The 21,694-nt window shown below is 42.9% G+C and overlaps 1 protein-coding gene across 1 annotated transcript in view; it reads left to right on the top strand.

The window, feature by feature from the left end:
• rars2 (arginyl-tRNA synthetase 2, mitochondrial) overlaps window positions 1-21,694 on the top strand; it is a 74,158-nt gene that overhangs the window by 34,782 nt on the left and 17,682 nt on the right. Inside the window, exons 9-15 of the mRNA XM_033020843.1 lie at window positions 947-1,105; window positions 3,206-3,312; window positions 10,908-11,003; window positions 13,935-13,995; window positions 15,841-15,917; window positions 18,356-18,480; window positions 20,432-20,499. Of these exons, the coding sequence (XP_032876734.1) occupies window positions 947-1,105; window positions 3,206-3,312; window positions 10,908-11,003; window positions 13,935-13,995; window positions 15,841-15,917; window positions 18,356-18,480; window positions 20,432-20,499 (693 nt within the window). The remainder of the gene's footprint in view (window positions 1-946; window positions 1,106-3,205; window positions 3,313-10,907; window positions 11,004-13,934; window positions 13,996-15,840; window positions 15,918-18,355; window positions 18,481-20,431; window positions 20,500-21,694) is intronic.

The following is a 21,694-nucleotide window of genomic DNA, read 5'->3' as shown; positions in this document are numbered from 1 at the left end:
TGGCGGAGGGGAATCCCCGTTCCCTGAAGAACGAGGACATTTCCGATGCCCTGGTATGGAATGTCTCATCCTGGGAACAGATGCGGCGTAGGCGGAGGAATTGGGAGTAGGGGATGGAGTCTTTACAGGGGGCAGGGTGGGAAGACGTGTAGTCCAGATAGCCATGTGAGTCAGTGGGTTTGTAATGTATGTCGGTCAGGAGTCTGTCCCCTGCGATGGAGATGGTGAGGTCAAGGAATGGTAGGGAAGTGTTGGAAATGGTCCAGGTGTATTGGAGTGCCGGATGGAAGTTGGTGGTGAAGTGGATGAAGTCAGTCAGTTGTGTGTAGGTGCAGGAGGTGGCCCCAAAGCAGTCGTCAACACTAAGGTTGTTGCCTTAACAGCAGCAGAGACCTGGGTTCAATCCTGACTACGGGTGTTGCCTGTACAGTGTTTGTACGTTCTCTCTGTGACCGCATGGGAGTGGACCGGGTGCTCTGAATTCCTCCCACGCTCGAAAGATGTACAGGTTTGGAGGTTAATTGGCTTCAGTAAAATTATAAAAATTGTCCCCAGTGTGTAGGATAGTGCTAGTGTACGGGGTGAAGATGATGGTTTTGTGTTCAGTAAACATTTCTGTAATCTTGGTCTGCAATCTTTTGTTATTTTAACTGATAGGAAGTCACTTATTGGAGAGGGGTAAGTGGGAAATGTTTCCACTACTTTTATCGGAAAACAGGAATTCTTCTTTCCTGAAAAATGGGTAATTCTACCATTTTGGGTCAAGAAAATCAAATGTTGGAACTTTGAAAAAGCTTTTCACATGAAAGAGATAATTATTCTGTTCAGTGGCAATAAATTGTCAAATGCAAAGATCTGATAAATTGTCACAAGTAGTGGGTTAAAAATTGTACAAAAGTTACTCAGCTGGTTTATTAATACTGAACTCTTGAATGTGAACTTGCAGATTTATGTTGAAGTGAGCAGACTGGCGGAGGCCCGTGAAGACATCCAAAGGGCAGCCCAAGAGTTTTTCAAAAAGCTGGAATGTGGGGATAAACAGACCTTGGCATTATGGCAGCACTTTAAGACTATAAGCATTGAAGAATATGAGAAAACCTATCAGGTGAGAAATTGTGAACTATAACTGCGCTGATAAGGAAAATTTGTATTTTTAGTGTAGGAAGGAACTGCAGATGCTGGTTTACACCGAAGGTACACAAAAAGCTGGAGTAACTCAGCAGATCAGGCAGCATCTCTGAAGAAAGGGAATAGGTGATGCTTAGGGTCGAGACCCTTCTTCAGACTTTTACTTACATTGGCCTCGACCATCACAAACGACAGGAAAGAAGGGTGGCACAGTTGCGCATCGATAGTTGCTGCCTTACCGGGCCAGCGACCCGGGTTCGATCCTGACCATGGGTGCTGCCTGTATGGAGTTTATATGTTCTCACTGTGACCTTGTGGGTTTTCTCCTAGTGCTCCTGCTTTTCTTCCACACTCCAAAGGCGTACAGGTTCATAGATTAATTGGCTCCGGTAAACAAGAATTGTAAATTATCCCTAGTGAGTAGGAATTTATAATATAAAATGTTCTCAAAAGCACATCAACAAAACTACTTGCAGATATAATATAGATTCCATAACTTATGATTTGTGTTACAGTCCTGTATTAGCCTGATATCCAATTAATTCTATACAAATTCGATTTTTATAGCATTTAAATGTTATGTATTGTTCCCACTAGTGCTTCTTTCAACGAGTGAAACTCGAGTAATAATGGTGCAGTCACAATTTGTTTAAGCAGTTAAGATTTCAGCCCGTTATATAGGTGTTAAAGAAAATTCCCTTCAATAGCTCGGACAACAAAGTTAAAACGCGGCTACAATTTTATAAATAAAAATGAACGTATTAATCATGTCCATGTGTAACGATAATGGAGACAACTGTTGCAAAAGTTGCATAGCAGACATCAGTATTTCCCCTCGACATAAGGAACTGCAGTTGCTGGAATCCTGCATTGAACAAAGTGCTGGAGTAACTCAGCAGATTACGAATCATCTCTAGAGGACATGGATATGCAATGTTTTGGGTTGGGTCCCTCATTCAGGTTGATTGTAGTAGGGGAGAGAAAGCTGGGAAAGAGAAGTGGGCGCAGGACAGTGTTTCCTCACTGAGTATCGGAGGAATTGTTGGCATGTGTAGGATTTGCCTTGTCCGAGTCTCTTGTTCTCTCTGCCCAGACCTCTCATAACATCAGGCTTGGTCAGGTTGGCCTCTGCTGCACAATTTTAGGTGCCAACCTGGAATAATCCCAGTGCAATGGATGACCCATTTAAGAGTCAAAGATGAACGTATACGGTTAATGTATTGATAAATTAAAAAAACTAAAGCCTGGGATAAATTAGTTCACAAAGGAGGAGCATTGTTCACCAAAGAAAAGTCCTGGTGTAAAAACAGGGAAGTCCCCAGCAGGTCAGGTGACAGCTCTGTAACTGAAAACAGAGAAAGTTTTAGGTCTGTGACCTTTATATAGGCTCTGATGAAATGTCACTGGAGCGAGGAGCCGCACCGGGAACCCACCAAGAAGGCGCCGCCCGCCCACAGAGGATGGACTCGGACAGAGGGCCAGTAAGCAGACTGGCTGTGGGAGGAAGTGCACTGCCTTGATGGTGGAGTGGGCCACTGGAGTCTCGGCTGGACTGGGCACCACTCCAAGAGGCTGAGTGCATGGGCCAGACACGGCCTGCAGTGGAGGTTAGCCAGGCTGGCCCTGCAACACCGCCAGGACAACAGGCCTTCATGGTCAAGTCAAGAACCCTGCACTTAGAACAACAGTGACTAGAAAATTGTGTCAAATCTGGTGACTCTTTATACTGCCTCAGAGTACTTCTGCTATACACTAGTATTCTATCTGAGATATATCTGTGCTTACGTTTAGTGATACTTGTAGTCAGGGTGGAATGAAATTTCACTCTACCTTGGTACCTGTGACAATAAAGTACTATTGAACCATCTGATTTTTATCTTAACAATGCCACTGAGGTTTTCTCATCCTAAACATTGAACAATATTTGAATGTTGATTTACACGGTTAAATACTTTTTGAAATGATTGATGCATATTGTTTTTGATCAAGCCTGAATTGTAGTGCATTTTATTGCAAGGTTCAATTGAACAGTTATTGAAGTTTATCTAATTTTTAAATGTTGTACCTGTTCCAAAAGCGGCTTGGTGTGCGTTTCGATGAGTACTCTGGAGAATCCTTGTACCATGTCAAAGCACAAGAACTCGTGCAGATGATTGATCAGAGAGGACTGCTCAAGAAAGCAAAGTAAGGTTAGATTTTAATGGTTACAATTTATAAACATCAGTTTTATAAAAAAATAGTTGAAGCATAGGGCGGCACGGTGGCACAGCTGTGGATCTATCTTACAGCACAGGTTCGATCCTGACTACGGGTGCTGGCTGTGTGGAGTTTGTACATTCTCCCTGTGACCGTGTGGGTTTTCTCCGGGTGCGCAGGATTCCTCCCACACTCCAAAGACGTTCAGCTTTGCAGGTTAATTGACTTTGTTTTTTTTAAAAAAAAGTAAATTGTCCCTAATGTTTCGGATAGTGCTGGTGTAAGGGGTGATCGGTGGTTGATGCGGACATGGTGGGCTGAAGAGCCTCTTTCCACGCTGTATCTCTGAAGTCGAAAATCATAACCAAAGACCTCTGGCTCAGACAGATTCAGATGAGTTTATCATCATATTGTCAGGGTGGAATGAAATTTCTTGTTTGCATGAAGCTCACAGAGTAAACAGTATAACATAATAATGATACATACAGAAATAAATATAACCAGTGCAAAACAGTTAAATAGTGCAAGATGTTAGTGCAATCAAAAGTGGTGCAGAAAAGGCACTAAAATGAAATAATGGAATAGCCAAATGAGGAAGAGTTAGGAGTAAGTGTGCATGGCTGGACAACTGGGAATGAGGTGTGAAAGACCTGGGGGTCAGGGGTCCGATGGCAGACCCTGCAGAGTTCAGGGATCTGATGGCAGTAGAGAAGATGCTCTTCATGGGTCTGGACGTCAAGAGTTTTTAAGATCCTGTACCACCTTCTAGGATATAGAAAAGAGAAAAGGAAATGGCCTGGGAGGCATCTATGCTCGAGTTTACTTCCAGCCTGCCTGAGGCGGCATGAAGATGGACTAGATGGAAGGAAGTGATAAGCATCTGACGGACTGATCGGCGTTCACCACTCCCTGCAGGTTCAAGCACTCGAGAGCAGAGCAGTTGCTGCACCAGACTGAGGTGCATCCCGTCAGAAGGAAAAGATAAAATCAAATTCATAGGGTAGAGGCTCTTTTCCTGAACTGGTAAACAAAGTTGCAATCTAAAGTAAATTACAAAGTAGCAAGGCAATGTTGATTCATCCTGAAAAAGACATTAGGTTGAGATTTATTATTGTCATGTGTATCAGGGCTGCCAACTCTCACGCTTTGAGCGTGACACTCACGCATTTCAGCCAATTCTCATGCCCTCACGCTGAAGACAGAATTCTCACGCTGTCTTCAGTCTCTGCACAGCAAAAATCCTATAGCGGAGCTATAGGATCTATGCTGCACAGTTTGTCTCTGCGCCACATGACAGCGATCTGCACCGATTGGGGAAGCGCGTCGGTCCCGGGCAGCGGGTGTCAGTGCTTTTGTGCGCCGTCTGCGTGCCGAACACTTTTTTTTCCACTAGTCCCATCTACCTGCACTCAGACCATAACCCTCCATTCCTTTCCCATCCATATACCTATCCAATTTATTTTTAAATGATAAAATCGAACCTGCCTCCACCACTTCCACTGGAAGCTCATTCCACACAGCTACCACTCTCCGAGTAAAGAAGTTCCCCCTCATGTTACCCCTAAACTTCTGTCCCTTAATTCTGAAGTCGTGTCCTCTTGTTTGAATCTTCCCTACTCTCAATGGGAAAAGCTTATCCACGTCAACTCTGTCTATCCCTCTCATCATTTTAAAGACCTCTATCAAGTCCCCCCTTAACCTTCTGCGCTCCAAAGAATAAAGACCTAACTTATTCAACCTTTCTCTGTAACTTAGTTGCTGAAACCCAGGCAACATTCTAGTAAAACTCCTCTGTACTCTCTCTATTTTGTTGACATCCTTCCTATAATTGAGCGACCAAAATTGTACACCATACTCCAGAATTGGTCTCACCAATGCCTTGTACAATTTTAACATTACATCCCAACTTCTATACTCAATGCTCTGGTTTATAAAGGCTAGCACACCAAAATCTTTCTTTACCACCCTATCTACATGAGATTCCACCTTCAGGGAACTATGCACAGTTATTCCTAGATCCCTCTGTTCAACTGCATTCCTCAATTCGCTACCATTTACCATGTACGTCCTATTTAGATTTGTCCTGCCAAGATGTAGCACCTCACACTTATCAGCATTAAACTCCATCTGCCATCTTTCAGCCCATTCTTCCAAATGGCCTAAATCTCTCTGTAGACTTTGGAAATCTACTTCATTATCCACAACACCACCTATCTTAGTATCATCTGCATACTTACTAATCCAATTTACCACACCATCATCCAGATACACCCTAGTGTAGGATAGAACTAGTGTACGGGGTGATTGTTATTCAGCGTGGACTCGGTGGGAGAAAGTGCTTATTTCCACGCTGTATCTCTAAAAATAAAAACTATATGTTGCTGGCTTGCCAAGAAAAGACAAAGTTGTGGAGTAACTCTATGGATCAGGTAGCACCCCTGGAGAACATGGATAAGTGATGTTTCAGAACAGTTTGAAGAAGTGTCCCAAACCAAAACATCACCTATCCATGTTCTTCAGGGATGCTGCCAGACCCACTGAGTTACTCTATCATTTTGTCTTTCTTTATGAGAGAAAAAGATCTATTGGGACTGATTCATTCAAAGTCTTTCAAGAGCAATGGAGGCTGGAGGTGGGATTGTGGCTAAGGAAACCGGAGGGCTAAGGCCCAATGTCAAATGTGAACCAGCAGGGTAATTTACTTGTGCTTTTAAATTGTAATATTAATAAGATACAAGATGGCGCCAGAAATATGGCAACTGGTGCACTGCCTCGGTGTAATCTACCATTCGAGGCAGTAGCTCTACTAAATGCACTGCTTTGCTGCTTCCATTCATTTTTGTAAATTGTACATTAAGGTACTAAAGAACTCTGTTGATTGTTTTGCCTTAATTATTTTTTTATCATCACCTACTTTTTAATTTCCAATCAGTGAGCTAATGTCTCTTTCCTGCCTGATGGCCTACAGTCCCTCTGCTGGTTATATAGTGGTCTGTAGTGTAAACTCATCACTTTAATTCTGCCTTCAGATTGTTATATCTACTGTTCCGTCATGTGACTGCCTCTTTTCCTCAATAACCATCTGGTGAAATTGAAACAGCATTGCGTTTGGTTAGATGGTCCCCTCTGACGCAGACTCTCGGAGTTTAATTAATACCTGTAGTTCCGATTATATCATGTGTTTTTGCATTGTACAGAATAAGATGGAAGTGATTTGTTGCTAGTATGTTTGATGTGGAACATCTTTACTTTTCAACTAATCAACTAGTTGCTTGTTTGGTGGTAGTCGCCTCTGGATTAAAATCCAACACCAGATATTTCAGCACGAGAATATAGATTAACACACCTGTGGTGCAGTATTAATTGAGTGCTGTGTGTGTATGTTTTATTATTATTATTTAAAGTGGCCTATGGATGAAACGATAAAACACAGTCCCCTCCTGTCCTCTTGTAAGAAGCCATTACATTATTTTGAAGGGGTGGCGTGGTACCGCATTGGTGGAGTTGCTGCCTTACCGTACCAGCGACTCTGATTCAATCCGGACTTCGTGGGCGGTCTGTACGGAGTTCATGGGTTTTCTTCGCGAGTTCTGGTTTCCTCCCACGTTCCAAAGATGTTCAGGTTTGTAGGTTAATTGGTTTTGATAAAAATTGTAAATCGTCCCTAGTGTGTGGGATCGTGCTGGTGTACGGGGATCGCTGGTCGGTGTGGACTCGGTAGGCCGAAGGAGTGTAAGAAGTGACTGCAGATGCTGGTTTAAACAGAAGACGGGCACTAAAAGCTGGAGTAACTCAACAGGTCAGACAGCATCTCTGGAGAAAAGGAATAGGTGACATTTCGGGTCACCAAAACGGAAAAAAAAGGGTCTCGACCCGAAACGTCACCTATTCCTTTTCTCCAGAGATGCTGCCTGACCCGCTGAGTTACTCCAGTTTTTTGTGTCTATCTTCGGTGAGCCGAAGGTCCTGTTTATGCGCTGTATCTCAGCGGGAGTTCTCATCAATCGGCATTGTCAAAAACATCTACAGCTTGTTGATTGTAATAGCTTACGTGGGCAGCTATGTTTCCTAAACACACAAGTGACACTTTTTATTAAAAAAAAGCTGCTGCTTTGGTTGCAACTCATTTGCACTTCATCTACTTCCAAACTCCTCTGTATTTACCGAGGAGATAGACAGGAGGACGGAGGAACTAGGGGCAGTCAATGGAAGTGTCTTGAGAGTAGTCAGTGTTATGGTCGAAGAGGTGCTGAAGCTACTTTCGTGTATGAAGGTAGACAAATCTCCAGGGCCTGATCATATATATCCGAGGACATTGTGGGAAACTAGAGAGGAAATTGCGGGAGCCCTGGTTGAAATTTACAAGTCGTCTTTAAGTACAGGAGAGGTGCCAGAAGACTGGAGGGTGGCAAATGTTGTGCCTTTATTCAAGAAAGGCGCCAGGGCAAATGCTGGGAACTATAGGCCAGTGAGCATAACATCTGTCGTTTTGAAGTGACTGGAGGGTATTCTGAGGGATAGGATATACAGGCATTTAGATGGACAAGGGCTGATTAGGGATAGTCAATATGGTTTTGTACTTGGGAGATCGTGTCTCAAAAATCTGATTGAGATTTTTGAAGACGTGACTAAAAAGGTCGATGAGGGCAGAGCTGTATATGTATATATTGACTTCAGTAAAACATTCAACAAGGTTCCTCATGGTAGGCTGCTCAGGAAGGTTAGATCGCATGGGATCCAAGGAGAGATAGAAAAGGGTGATGATGGAAGGTTGCTTCCCGGACTGGAGGTCTGTGACTAGTGGTGTGCCTCAGGGTTCAGTGCTGGGCCTGTTACTGTTTGTCATCTATATCAATGATTTAGATGAGAACATATACGGCAAGATTAGCAAATTTACAGATGATAGAAAAGTGGATGGTTTTGCAGATAGTGAAGATGGTTGTGAACGATTGCAGCAGGATCTCGATCAATTGGCCAGGTGGGCTGAGGAATGGTTTATGGGATTTAATACAGAAAAATGTGAGGTGTTGCATTTTGGGAAGTCTAACATGGGCAGGACCTACTCAGTGAACGGTAGGGCTCTGGGTGTTGTTGTAGAGCAGAGGGATCTAGGAGTGCAGGTACATAGTTCCATGAAGGTGCAGTTTCAGGTAGATTGGGTGGTCAAAAGGGCTTTTGGCACATTGGCCTTCATCAACCAGAGTATAGAAGTTGGGAGGTCATGTTACAATTGTATAAGATGTTAGTGAGGTCACATCTAGAGTATTGTGTTCAGTTCTGGACACAGTGTTATAGGAAATATGTTGTCAAGCTGGAAAGGGTAAAGAGAAGGTACACAAAAATGCTGGAGAAACTCAGCGGGTGCAGCAGCATCCATGGAGCGAAGGAAATAGGCAACGTTTCGGGCCGAAACCCTTCTTCAGACTGATAGCGGGTGGCGGGGAGAAGGAAGGAAGAAGGGAAGATTTAAGAAAAAGAGAAGATTTACCAGGATGTTGCCAGGACTACAGGGTCTAGGAAGAGGTTGAGTAGGCTGGGACTCTATTCCTTTGAGCGCAGGAGGATGAGGGGCGACCTTATAGAGGTGCATAAGATCATGAGAGGAATAGATTAGGTAGAAGCACAGAGTCTCTTGCCCAGAGTAGGTGAATCGAGGAGCAAGGGATATAGGTTTTTGGGGAAAGGGTTTAATAGGGACCTGAGGGGTAGCTTTTTCACTCAAAGAATGGTGGATATATGGAACAAACTGCCAGAGGAGTTGAAGCAGGGACAATCCCAACATTTAAGAAGCAGTTAAATGTTAGGACAGGTTTGGAAGGATATAGATCAAATGCTGGCAGGTGGGACTAGTGTAGCTGGGACATGATAGCTGGTGTGGGCAAATTGTGCCAAAGGGCCCATTTCCACACTGTTTCACTCTATAACCACTTATTCCAACAGGGTAGTCAATCATAAATCTTTCCCAATAGCAGAGGTGTATATATACAGAGGGCATAGATTTAAGGTAAAGAATAAGAGGTTTAGATAAGGATATAAAGATTTTATTTTCTTCCAGAGGATGGTTGGAGTTTGCCTGAGAAGGAAGCAGCAATTCATTCAACATTTAAAACGTTTCTAGATGAACACTTGAATCACCAAGGCATAAAGGCTATGACCAAGAGTTGGTAAATGAGACTGGTATATATATTTGATGGTCATATAAATGAGGTAGACCCAAGACTGCGTTTCTATGTTAAAAGTTAACAAATGCTGTGCCATTCAGGATGGCAATTCAGATCCTAAAAGCATGAGGGGGTATATCATTGAAACTTACCAAATGGTGAAAAGCCTAGATAGAGTGGATGTGGAGAGGATGTTTCCACTGGTGGGAGTGTACGACCAGAGGCCATAGCCTCAGAATAAAAGGATGTACCTTTAGAAAGAAGACAAGGAGAATTGTTTTAGTCAGAGGATGATGAATCTGTGGAATTCATTGCCACAGAAGGCTGTGGAGGCAATATTTTCAAGGTGGCGATTGATCACTGTTTGATTAGCGTGGGTGTCAGGAGTTATGGGGAGAAGGCAGGAGAATAGAGTTGTGAGGGAATGATAGATCGGCCGTGATTGAATGGTGGAGTAGACTTGATGGGCTGAATGGCCTAATTCTGCTCCTATAATTTATGAAGTTGTGAAATAAGTCCTGCTTTCCAATAAAATCCAATCATTTGAATCTGCATTTGACATCCGTAATCCTAATTCCATTTTCCTCTATTTGTTCCATACCCTTAAAGCTGTGGGTTAACAAAAATCCATCAAATTCTGATTTAAGATGTAAATCCGATTAAAACTTGTATATCATCAAATGTAAGCTTTCTAAATGTCTACCATACTATTAAGTGTGGAAATATATATATAACCTTATTGTGAAATTCTCTTCTCTGCTCCACTGGATAATCATGATTTGGCATAAAGTGAAGAACATCCAGTCGGCTGCAATCAGCCAAGCAATCTCATCACAAATTATGTTCCAACTTCCTTGTTTGCTGTTCCTCTCACATTACTACACTTGCTACTGCGTTGGTCTAAATATAGCAAATATTGTACCTGTGAATTTTTCCATTTATTGTAAAAAAAACCTTTGTTCTGCAGCTATAACAAAGGTGAATAATGTAATAAAAAGGAACAGCAGATGCTTTTATACCAAAGGCAGACACAAAATGCTCAGTGGGTCAGACAGTATCTCTGAGAAAATGGATAGGTGATGTTTTAGACCGTGACTGATTGGGAGGTGGGGGGGAAGCAAGAATAAAAAAAACATACCAAAATGGGGTCGGCAACAGTTGACCTTGGACAAGGAGGTTCCCAAATAGGCTGACTCTTGGCTAAAGACAGTGTGAGCCCAAGAGGGATACACCGTTGCGACTATGGAACTGGTTAACGGACTTTTAGTGAAGGAAAGGAGATGAGATTATGTTTAGCTTGATGTCATGTTCGGCAGAGATGGTGTGGGCTGCTGTGTGGTGCTTTTCCATGTTCTACATTTATACGTGTGTTAAGAATGAAAACATTGTGCATGTTTAGGACCTCCTGTTTTGTCTCTACAGGCAAGGAGTTGGAGTGGTTGATCTTTCACCAAAAGGTGATCTGACCAGTTATGCCAAGGTAGTTCGAAGTGATGGGACATCTCTCTACCTGACGAGGTGAGCATCTTAAAACAATGTTTTAACACTGTAATTGCTGTAAATGCAATGATTGAAAGCTCGTAATTCGTTATCCAGGCAGCTATCTATGTCAGACACACTGCAGTTGAGTGAACCATATGATTGCTGTGCCAATACATTGTTCTCTTCTGTAGATTTCCATTTTATGTTCCTTTGTTCATGTGTTAGCCTGACTTCAGTCTGTAGGGAGAATGGCTTAACTTATAACTGCCTCCACTAACCCATTGACCAGTTGACCTCATTTACAGTTTGTATCTATGGCAATCCTGGTCTTGTCTTATCAGAGTTATTTCCTTTGTCCAGTTTATCTGTTCCCCCCCACCCTATCTGCAATTTAAAATCCATTTATTTTCTCTCTTCCCAGATTTAACAGATGGTCTTTTGACCTGAAACATTAATCCTGCATAATTTTCCACAGATGCTGCCTGATCTGCTAGTTCTGTTTTTGTTTCAGATTTCCAGTCTCTGCAATATTTTGATTTCCATTTTATTATTGCTAATTTTTACATTTTACAAGCTATTTATGAAAAGGTCATAGAGTCTTACAATGTGGAAACAGGCCCTTCAGCCCAACTTGCCCACATTAACCAACATGTCCCACCTACGCTAGTCCCATCTGCCTGCATTTGGCAGATATCCATCTAAACCTGTCCTATCCATGTGCCTGTCTAAATATTTCTTAAACGTTGAGATTAACTGCCTCAACTACTTCCTCCGGCAGCTTGTTCCATACATCCACCACCCATTGTGTGAATCTAATTGTAACTCATCTAATTGGAGAGACTTAAAGCCCAGCCGAAGACGTTTAGTCCACTATGTTTATACTGGATAAAATGTAGTTAATATGCCATGCATGTGGTGGCTCCTCAAGTGCTCTTTCATGTACCTTTTCAATGTCGTGCTAGTTTCTGCCCCAACACGCGCACAGGCTGTGAATTCCACACCTACACTCAACTAGATAATTCCTTGTCAACCCACCTCTCAGCCTTACATCAGTTAACTTAAATCTATGCTTCCACCTACCAATCTGAGTGGCAAGGGAAATAGGTCTTTCTGTTTACCCTGCCCACCCGTCTCATAATTTTGTACACTGCTGACTTTATTTTGTTCACCTTGCATTTGAAATGGGCCCTTTTCAGATTCCTAATACATCAGCTATGGCAACATCCCCGTCAACTTCCTCTGCACCCTCTCGTGCTATAATTGTTTCCACTAGTGGGAGCGTTTAGGATCAGATGCCTTAGCCTCAGAATAAAAGGCGGACCTTTTGGAAGGGGATGAGGAAGAATTTCTTTAGTGAGAGGGCAATGAATCTGTGGAGTTAATTGCCACAGAAGGCTGTGGAGAAGGCAGGAGGAAAGGGTTGAGGGGAAAACTAGATCAGCCTGGATGGAATGGCGGAGTAGACTCAACGGGACAAATCTGCTCCAAGTACTTATGAATTTATGAACTTCTCCCTGGACAATTTTACACAATGTCGGTTAGATGGCAACATTTGATGGAGGCGCAGTTGGTTATGGAATGCAGGTTTTTAGTACTACGGCTGGGATGCTGTCTGGTGCCAGAATTTAGTGCTCTATTTACTGCTCTTGGCTGTTTCTTGACTTCACATGGTGTGAAGTGAATTAGTTGGAGGCTGACTTCAGGTGTGGATCTGAGGAGGTAGGTTTTGATAGGTCATCCAACTCAAGAATTTTGATCTGACAGGGACTTCAGATCCCTGACCCACCCACAGTCCCTTCCGAAAGTGCGTGGAAATTACTGCATTGTCATTTTCAATATTACTATTGGTGGAATGGTGTTTCCCTCAAGTTAATGCCTTCATATTTGGACATTAATGTCAAGGGTTTAACTAACTAAATGCTGTAATATTCCTTGCTAGTATTATGCAGATTTCTGCTCCTTTGATTTAACATAGGAAATCTTCTCAAGCAGTCCCTTCTGATCAAGGATGATTTCCACTCTGATTTTGGGAGTTCTGAGGTGGGTTAATGTGACCAGCGTGGTAACACTTGCACAGGTGGGGCAGGTGGTGGTGGACTGGGTGGGCTGGTGAATGCTTCTTTATGCAATACCTCCATGGGTTCCTGAAGCCAATACATGAGTCTCAATGTCATCCTGAATGCTCCATCTTTACTTTGAACAGTCAGTGTGGAAACGGGCCCGTCGGCCCAATTTGTCCACACCGGCCAATGTCCCATCTACACTGGTCCCACCTGCCTGCACTTGGCCCATATCTCTCTAAACCTGTCCTATCCATGTACCTGTCTAAATGTTTAGAGTCATAGAATAACACAGCGTAGAAACAGGCCCAACTTGCCCATGCCAACCAACATGTCCCATCTACACTATTGTCACCTGCCTGCTCTTGGACCATATAAGCCTCTAAACCTATCTTATCCACATACCTGTCCCAATATCCCTTAAATGATATGATTGTACCTGCCTTAACTACTCCTCCGGCAGCTCATTCCATATATGCACCATCCTTTGTGTGGGGGGGGGGGGAAAAAGTAACCCCTCGGCTTCCTATTAAATCTTTCCTCCCTTACCATAAACCTATAAACCTACATTTCGTAAACGTTGTGTCAAGGGCCAGAGATTCCCACAGGTCAGTGTGTATTGCTTTCCGACAATGAGGCTTTGAGCGCAACCTTGAACCTTCTCCGCTATCTATCCAGTTCTATCTTCCCATGACAGAGCTTAGCACGGAGTGTCCATTGCGGCAGGCTGGTGTCGGGCTGGCGATCAGCATGGCTGGCCTAGTGTAGCTGGCTGGCCGAGTGTAAAATACAGTTTGAAATATGTTGCATGTTTACTTGATGAAAGACACCTTGATTATCAGTGACCTAAGTTGCTGAAGCATCGTCCACGGGAATAACAGCTGTTACTTCACAATTTTGTTTGCAGGGATATTGCAGCTGCTGCAGATCGAATGGAGAAATACAACTTTGACAAAATGATTTATGTGGTAGGTATCTAAGGAGTGGTACAATATACTCTTAGGAGGTAGAAATTCGTCCTTGTTGGCCAGTGCTAAATCTGTAGCATATTCTCTGCTTTTTACAAAAAAGGGTTCCGTATATTCTGCAGCTTAATTTCGGAAGCAGACTTGTTACATTTTTAGTGTGTATCCAATGATGAATTTCTGTAAAACTGTCTTAAACTTCATGCATTTGCAGTGTGATGCTTATTTATATGTTGATCTCGTTCATTATTCCCACAAAGACCATTATTTTCCAAATAAGATTTTATTTAATTGGTTATTCCATGTTTGGATACCATTCACTAAAATAATAAATCGTATGCCACTCAATTGTGAAATTATCTTGCCTTCAATCACTGCTTTGGTATAAAATATCTTGTGTGCAAAGTAGTTAAAAATATTAAAATGATACAAATCCATATAAGTTTCTTGGCACAATACATTGTTATTTTGATAGCGATAGGAATTTGTCAATTTTGTGCGTGAAGTGGATGCATTTGAATTTATTAATATTAATAAATTCAATTTCAAGCAAACTTTAACAATTTTCTTCTCCATCCCCTTTCCACAAAGATTTTATTTGTCTTCTGTTTGACACAGGAGGAGGGCGTACAAACCCAGCAGAGCTGTCCCAGTGGTTCCTGGTCCCCTCATCACCTTACTTCCCTAAGTCTTAGGACCAAATTTCTGTCACATGTCATGTTCATAGGTTATAGGAGCAGAATTAGGCCATTTGGCCCATGAAGTCTACTCTGCCATTCAATCATGGCTGATCTATCATTCCCTCTCGCCCCATTCTCTTGCCTTCTCCCCATGACCCCTGACACACGAACTAATCAAGAATCTATCAATCTCTGCTTTCAAAATAATGAAATTCCTCATCTCCTTTCTAAAGGTACAATCTTTTATTCTAAGGCTGTGCCCTCTGGTCCTAGACTCTCCCATTAGGAGAAGCATCCTCTACACATTGACTCTATCCAGGCCATTCACTATTCGGTATGTTTCAATGAGGTTCCCCCTCATCCTTCTAAACTCCAACCAGTGTCCATCAACTTGCCCCTTTTATTTATTAATCTTTTGCCACTTAACAGTACAAAGGGGTAATTTTACAGTAGCCAATTAACCTACCAGCACATCTTTGGGATGCTAAGGAAACTGGTTATGGCATAAACACAAATATCATCCAGAATCTGGGTTAAGCATGGGTCCCAGGAGTTATAAGGTGACAGCATTAACTGTGCTCTCCTCCACTGTTATGTTAGTTACTCCTTTCTCTGGTCACATCTTGCCTCTTCCAATTGATGTCAGGTGGATTTCTCACCTCATACATGCATCTGATTTTCTGAAATAGCCTGGGATAATGTTTCTCTTGTTCCCTGTGGGAAAATGCCTCGCATCTATTCTGATTTCATGTAGTCTTGCTTGGGATTGCGACTACACCACGCTAGGAAATGCAGTTGAACTGCTTGCTCCCTTTGCTTTAATTCCGTGCTACTGCACTTCCTCCAGAGTTTTAATGTTAACATCTCTTTGCTTTATAGGAAAACAGAGCTGTTCACTACTTACTGGACTACTATGCAGTGTTAGGAAGGCTGATATCTTTTGTACTTTTTCCACAAGACTTAAACTGTATTTTGAAGAGATTAATGTTGCACAGGAGTTTTCTTGTTTCTGCAGTTTGAAAACAACCTGAAGCATGTTGCTCTCAAATTTGATATTCAGGAATGACCCCTGAAAGTAGGTTTGGAAAAGCAAATATATGGCACCAAGCAGCTTTTTGCTGTACATTGTTGGTGCAATGTTCATATTGATTGCTCTTGTATTCTTCAGACAGATAAAGAACAGTGCACACATTTTCAGCAGATGTTTGACGTACTGAAAATACTGGGCTTTAACTGGACAGAACGGTAGGTCATAAAAGAAAGCATATCATAAGAACCTAGCTTGGGGCTGGGAGGGAGAGGGTTTATCTTGAACATGGTAGGATATTATCCTCTGGAGTTGAGAAGAGTGAGTAACTAATTGATGGACAGGATGTTTCAGCTTGTGGGATAACTTAGAATTGGATTTCATCACTGTTTAAAAACAGAGATCACACGTTCAGTTTTAGTTTTGTTTCATTTATTATCATGTGTACCGTGGTACAGTGAATAGCTTTTTGTTGCATTGCTAGCCAGTCAGCAGAAAGACTATACATAAGAACAATCGAGCCATCCACAGTGTACAGATAAATGATAAAATAAATAAAGTTTAGTGCAAAGTAAAATCCGATTGAAGATAGTCCGGGGGTCTCCAGTGAGGTGGGTAGTAGCCCAGGACCGCTCTTTGGTTGTTGATAGAATGATTTTGTGGCCTGATAACAGCAGGGAAGAAACTGTCCCCGAATCTGGAGGAGTGGATTTCACTATTCTGTACTTCTTGCCAGAGGGGAGAAGAGGGAGTGAGACTCGTCCATGATTATGCTGCTGGCCTAGCCGAGGCAGCATGAAATGTAAATGGAGTTGATGGAAGGGAGGTTGATTTGTGTGATGGTCTGGGCTGCGTCCACAATTCTCTGCAATTTCTTACAGTCTTGGATGGAGCTGTTCCCAAACCAAGCTGCGATGCATCCTGAAAGAATGCTTTTGTCGGTGCATCTGTAGAAGTTGTTGAGAATTGTTGGGGATATGCCAAACTTCCTAAGCCTTCCAAGGAAGTAGAGGCATGAATGTGCTTTCTTGGTTATTGCTTCGATGTGGCTGGTCATTTAAGATAGATGACACTAAATTGTTCCTCTGAGATTTGTGAGTTGTTGGAACTCTTTTCCTTAAAGGGCAGTTGAATAGTTTTAATTCAAGCTTCCATTACTGGCCCCTGGGAAGGGAGACAGTTTGGCATAATTACAAATATCATGGACCTTGTTTGCAACTGAATTTTAATGTGATGGGTCAATGATCAAAATAGTTACTGTCACAATATTTGTGCCATTCTAACATTTAAGATGGAAGAGAATTTGTTGGTATATATATTTAAGGTGATGCTTTGAATCAGGACATTAGCTTTCTGGCTCAGCCAGACATTCCTGAAATAAATTAAGAGATTATATAGATCCTATAGATTCTTATGGTAGGAACAAGGAACTGCAGATGCTGGTTTACAAAAGAAGACATATGCTGGAGTAACTCAGCAGGTCAGGCAGCCTCTCAGGCAAATGTGGAAAGGTTCAAAGGTTCTTTATTAGTCACATACACCAATTGGTGTAGTGAAATGTGTATTGCCATTGCAGCACATAAAAAAAGAAAACAACATAACAATAATAAAGAAATTTAACATAAGCATCCTCCCACAATGGTTCCCATTATGCGGGAAGGCACAAAGTCCAGTCCCCATCCCCGTGTCCACCCATAGTCGGGCCTATTGAGGTCTCCGTAGTCGCCGCTACGGAGGGCCGATGTTCCAGGCCGTTCTTGCCGGATGATGGTGCTCCGGCGTCGGGAGAATCCTCACAGCGGCTTGGGAAAACTGGAACGGCCACTTCCTTACCGGAGACAGCGGCTTCCGAAGCCGACAGGCCGCGCTGGATGGAGCTCCACCACTGGTGATCTCGGCAAGAGATCCCATGCTCTCGATGTAAAGTTCATCACTGGTGATATTTCAGGACAAAATCATCCTTTAGTCTGAAGGAGGGCCCTGGCCCGAAACGTCACCTTTAGTTTAGTTTAGAGATAGTGTGGAAACAGGGCCTTTTGTCCAAGGAGTCCATGCCAATCAGTGATCCCCGTACACAAGCACTATCCTACACACTAGGGACCGTTTCCAACTTTTACCAAAGCCAATTAACCCACAAACCTGTACTTTTTTGGAGTGTGGGAGGAAACCGGGTCACCCGGGGAAAACCCACTCGGTCACGGGGAGAATGTATAAACTCCGTACAGATAGCACCCACAGTCAGAATCGAACCTAGGTCTCTGATGCTGTATGGCAGCAACTTTCCTGCTGCACCACCGTGCTGTCCTATCCATGTTCTCTTGAGATGCTGCCTAAACTGCTGAGTTACTCCAACACTGTCTCTTCTGTAGAATCTTAATTAACTTTATAGAAATAATTACTTTTGTACCTGGTGGGATAAATTGTAGATGCCCAGAATTTTTGCTGTTGATAAAATTAAAGAAATTGTTTGACTTGTGTTCATATTTTGAACATATTTATTTAAAAAAACATTAATTATTAAATTCGTTACAATTCCCAAACAAGGTGGTGACAGAAACTTTGTAAACATACACTTTGTCCCTGAAATGTTTAAGAAATCTTGCAGTTAGTAAAGTTCGGAGAAACTCACATTGACATCTATTTTCCCTACCCCCAGCTGTCAACATGTACCTTTTGGGTTAGTAAAAGGAATGAAGACTCGGAGAGGAGATGTTGTTTTTCTGGAAGATGTTCTGAATGAAGCACGCTCCAGGATGCTGCAAAACATGGCTGCCTCGAAGAGTAGGTACTCAACTCTTAGAGCTTGGTCATTAACTTCTCATCATTTTTAAGAGGACCATTTGCTTCCCTAAATGGAGATTAGTCATTGCAGCCACGATACGATAGAACTTTATTTATCCCAGGAATGAAATCGATCTGCCAACAGTCATAAAAACACAGGATACATGAAACATGAAATTAAAGTGACGAGTGGAAAGGATTGGGGATGTGCAAAGATAGCCAAGAATGGGACCAATTTGTACATTGGCTGAGCTGTTGGAAAAACCTGCATTGCTGCAGCTGAAATATTCTGGAATGGGTGGACTTTACTTCATGCAGCCCCGTCAAATCTTCTGGTTTTCCCAAGGAATTATACAGTCATTTGCTATTGTAGTATAATAATTGCTATTGTTGTACAATTAGTACCGTGGTGGGTCATTTTATTGAACAGGAAATTCCCACAGCAGGATTGTGCTAACGAGTAGATGGTCAATTCATGTGCAGCTGATTAACAGAGACATTTGGCCAGTTGTTAAGTTAAGAAGGATGCAGAATGTTACATGAACTCGCGAGTTTGAGTAATCGGGAAAGGCTAGATGAGCTGCGGCTTTATTTATTTGGAGCTTTGGAGGCTTATTGAGATGTAAAACATCATGGTCTGTAGCATTGAGCCTGGCTCTGAGGCACAGCGGAGGAATGGTGAAGTCAGGCAGAACGATGGTGATAGGAGAGTCGTGATGGGGGATGTGCAGCTGGAAGTCGTTGTGCACGTTGGCACAAATGATATAGGTAGGAAAAGGGATGAGGTCCTGCAGAGTGAATACGGGGTGTAAGGCAAAAGGTTAAAATGCGGGACCTGGAGGGTAGTAACCTCCAGATTTCTCCCGCTATCGCGTACTAGTGGGGGGAAGAGCAGGAAGATATGACAGGTGAATTCATGGCTTGGGTGTTGGTGCAGGGATTCCCATTTTTGGGCCATTGGTATCGCTCCTGGGGCAGAGGTGACCTACCTGTACAACAGGAGCGGATTGCACTGAACTAAAGGGGAATCCATTTCCCAGCAGGCAGGTTGTCTAGTGCTACACGGGTGGGGTTGAAACTGGATTGGAAGGGGGAAGTGATCCAAATCAGAGGTGCAACAGGTCAGAGTCTGGAAGTCGGTGCAAGCAAGGTCTGTAGACGGAATAGGCAGGAGCACGGCAGAGAGGAAGGAAGGGCTGTTGGGCTAACCTGCCACTATTTCAAAGCGAGAGTCCTGACGGGTAAGTTGGATAAACTCATGTCATAAGAGCAGAATTAGGCCATTTTGACCATTGAGTCTACTCCACCATTGCTAATCTATCTTTCCCTCTCAACCCCATTCTCCAACCTTCTTCCCATAACCCCTACGAATCAAGAACCTGTCAATCTCCGCTTCAAAAATACCCACTGACTTAACCTCCACCGCCGTCTGTGGCAATGAATTCCACAGACTCACCACCTTTTGGCTAAAATAATTCATATAACCATATAACAATTACAGCACCGAAACAGGCCATCTCGGCCCTTCTAGTCCGTGCCGAACACTTATTCTCCCCTGGTCCCATCTACCTGCACTCAGACCATAACCCTCCATTCCTTTCCCGTCCATATACCTATCCAATTTATTTTTAAATGATAAAATCGAACCTGCCTCCACCACTTCCACTGGAAGCTCATTCCACACAGCTACCACTCTCTGAGTAAAGAACTCCAGACTCCAGTTTTCAACTTGACTCCAGTCTGAAGAAGTGTCCCGACCTGAAACGTCACCTGTCCTTTTTCTCCAGAGATGCTGCCTGACTTGCTGAGTGACTCCAGCACTTTGTGTCTATCTTCGGTTTAAAAAAAACAGTATCTGCAGCTCCTTTCTGCACACTCTCGTCTATATTTCTGAGGTGATGATTCACAGGTTATTTGTACATAATTGTTTTTTTTAATGTATGTCATGAAGCAACCAAAGAACTAGAAGACCCTGAGAGCACAGCGGAGAAAGTGGGTGTGGCTGCACTTATTGTTCAGGTAATCAATGCCATTTAATTGTGGGCAGCAGGCTGGCTCATTCTTAATGTTTATTCCATTCCTTCCTTAAATCTCTGGTATTGTTTTCGGGATTGAGCGAAACAAGTTTACACGGCCAAACCCATGATCAGAAGACCGTGAGCCAGGGTATGACGGATTTATCTTTAATGGTGCCAACGTGTCTTTCTACACAATGTCGCTCTTGGCAAACCGGCAAATTGTTAGGGTATTGGCCAATGTGTGCCCATGCCTCCACCAATATTTGTTTTGTATTTAGCTACGAGGCATATATGACAAGAGCAACAGGTTTGTCCCTTAGCTGACTCTGCTGGCAGTCCCTGCATTCATGCAAGAATAGTACCTGCTATGGTCATGGCCGTTAATGCAAAGATTTTGGAGGGGGAAGCAAAGTGGTACGCACACCCCAGTTTGCATTGACGGTGTCGACGTGGAGATGGTTGAAAACTTCAAATTCCAAGGAGTAAATATCACCAACAACATCCCCGGGACCACCCATATTGAAGCAACGACCAAGAAAGCACATCAACGCCTCTACTGACTCAGTAGGCTTAGGAAGTTTGGCATGTCCCCAAAAACCCTCACCAACTTCCACACATGCGCCGTAGAAAGCATTTTATCAGGATGCATCACAGTTTGGTTTGGGAACAGCTCCATCCAAGATCACAAGAAATTACAGCAAATAGTGGATGCTGCCCAGATCATCACACAAACCAACCTCCCTTCCATTGACTCCATTTACACTTCATGCTGCCTCGGCAAGGCCAGCAGCATAATTAAGGACAAATCGCACCCCAGTCACTCCCTCTTCTCCCCTCTCCCATCAGGCAGTAGGCATACAAGTGTGAAAATACACACCTCCAGATTCAGGGCCAGTTTCTTCCCAGCTGAACCATCCTACCACAACTAGAGAGCAGTCCTGAACCTCATTGGCGACCTTTGGACTATCCTTAATTGGGTTTTACTGGCTTGCACTAAACGTTATTCCCATTATCATGTATCTGTATACTGTGAATGGCACGATTGTAATCGTGTATTGTCTTTCCACTGACTAGTTACCACGCAACACATGCTTTTCACTGAACCTCAGTACACATGACAATAAACTAAACTGAATTGAGACATTGTTGTATGCAGACAAATCAATAATGCTTTTTGAGACTGTCCTTGGACATTA

Source organism: Amblyraja radiata, chromosome 5, assembly GCF_010909765.2.
Source record: "Amblyraja radiata isolate CabotCenter1 chromosome 5, sAmbRad1.1.pri, whole genome shotgun sequence".
NCBI classification, from domain to species: Eukaryota; Metazoa; Chordata; class Chondrichthyes; order Rajiformes; family Rajidae; genus Amblyraja; species Amblyraja radiata.
The sequence above is the reverse complement of the archived record's forward strand: the minus strand, read 5'-3'. Positions and strand labels throughout refer to the sequence as shown.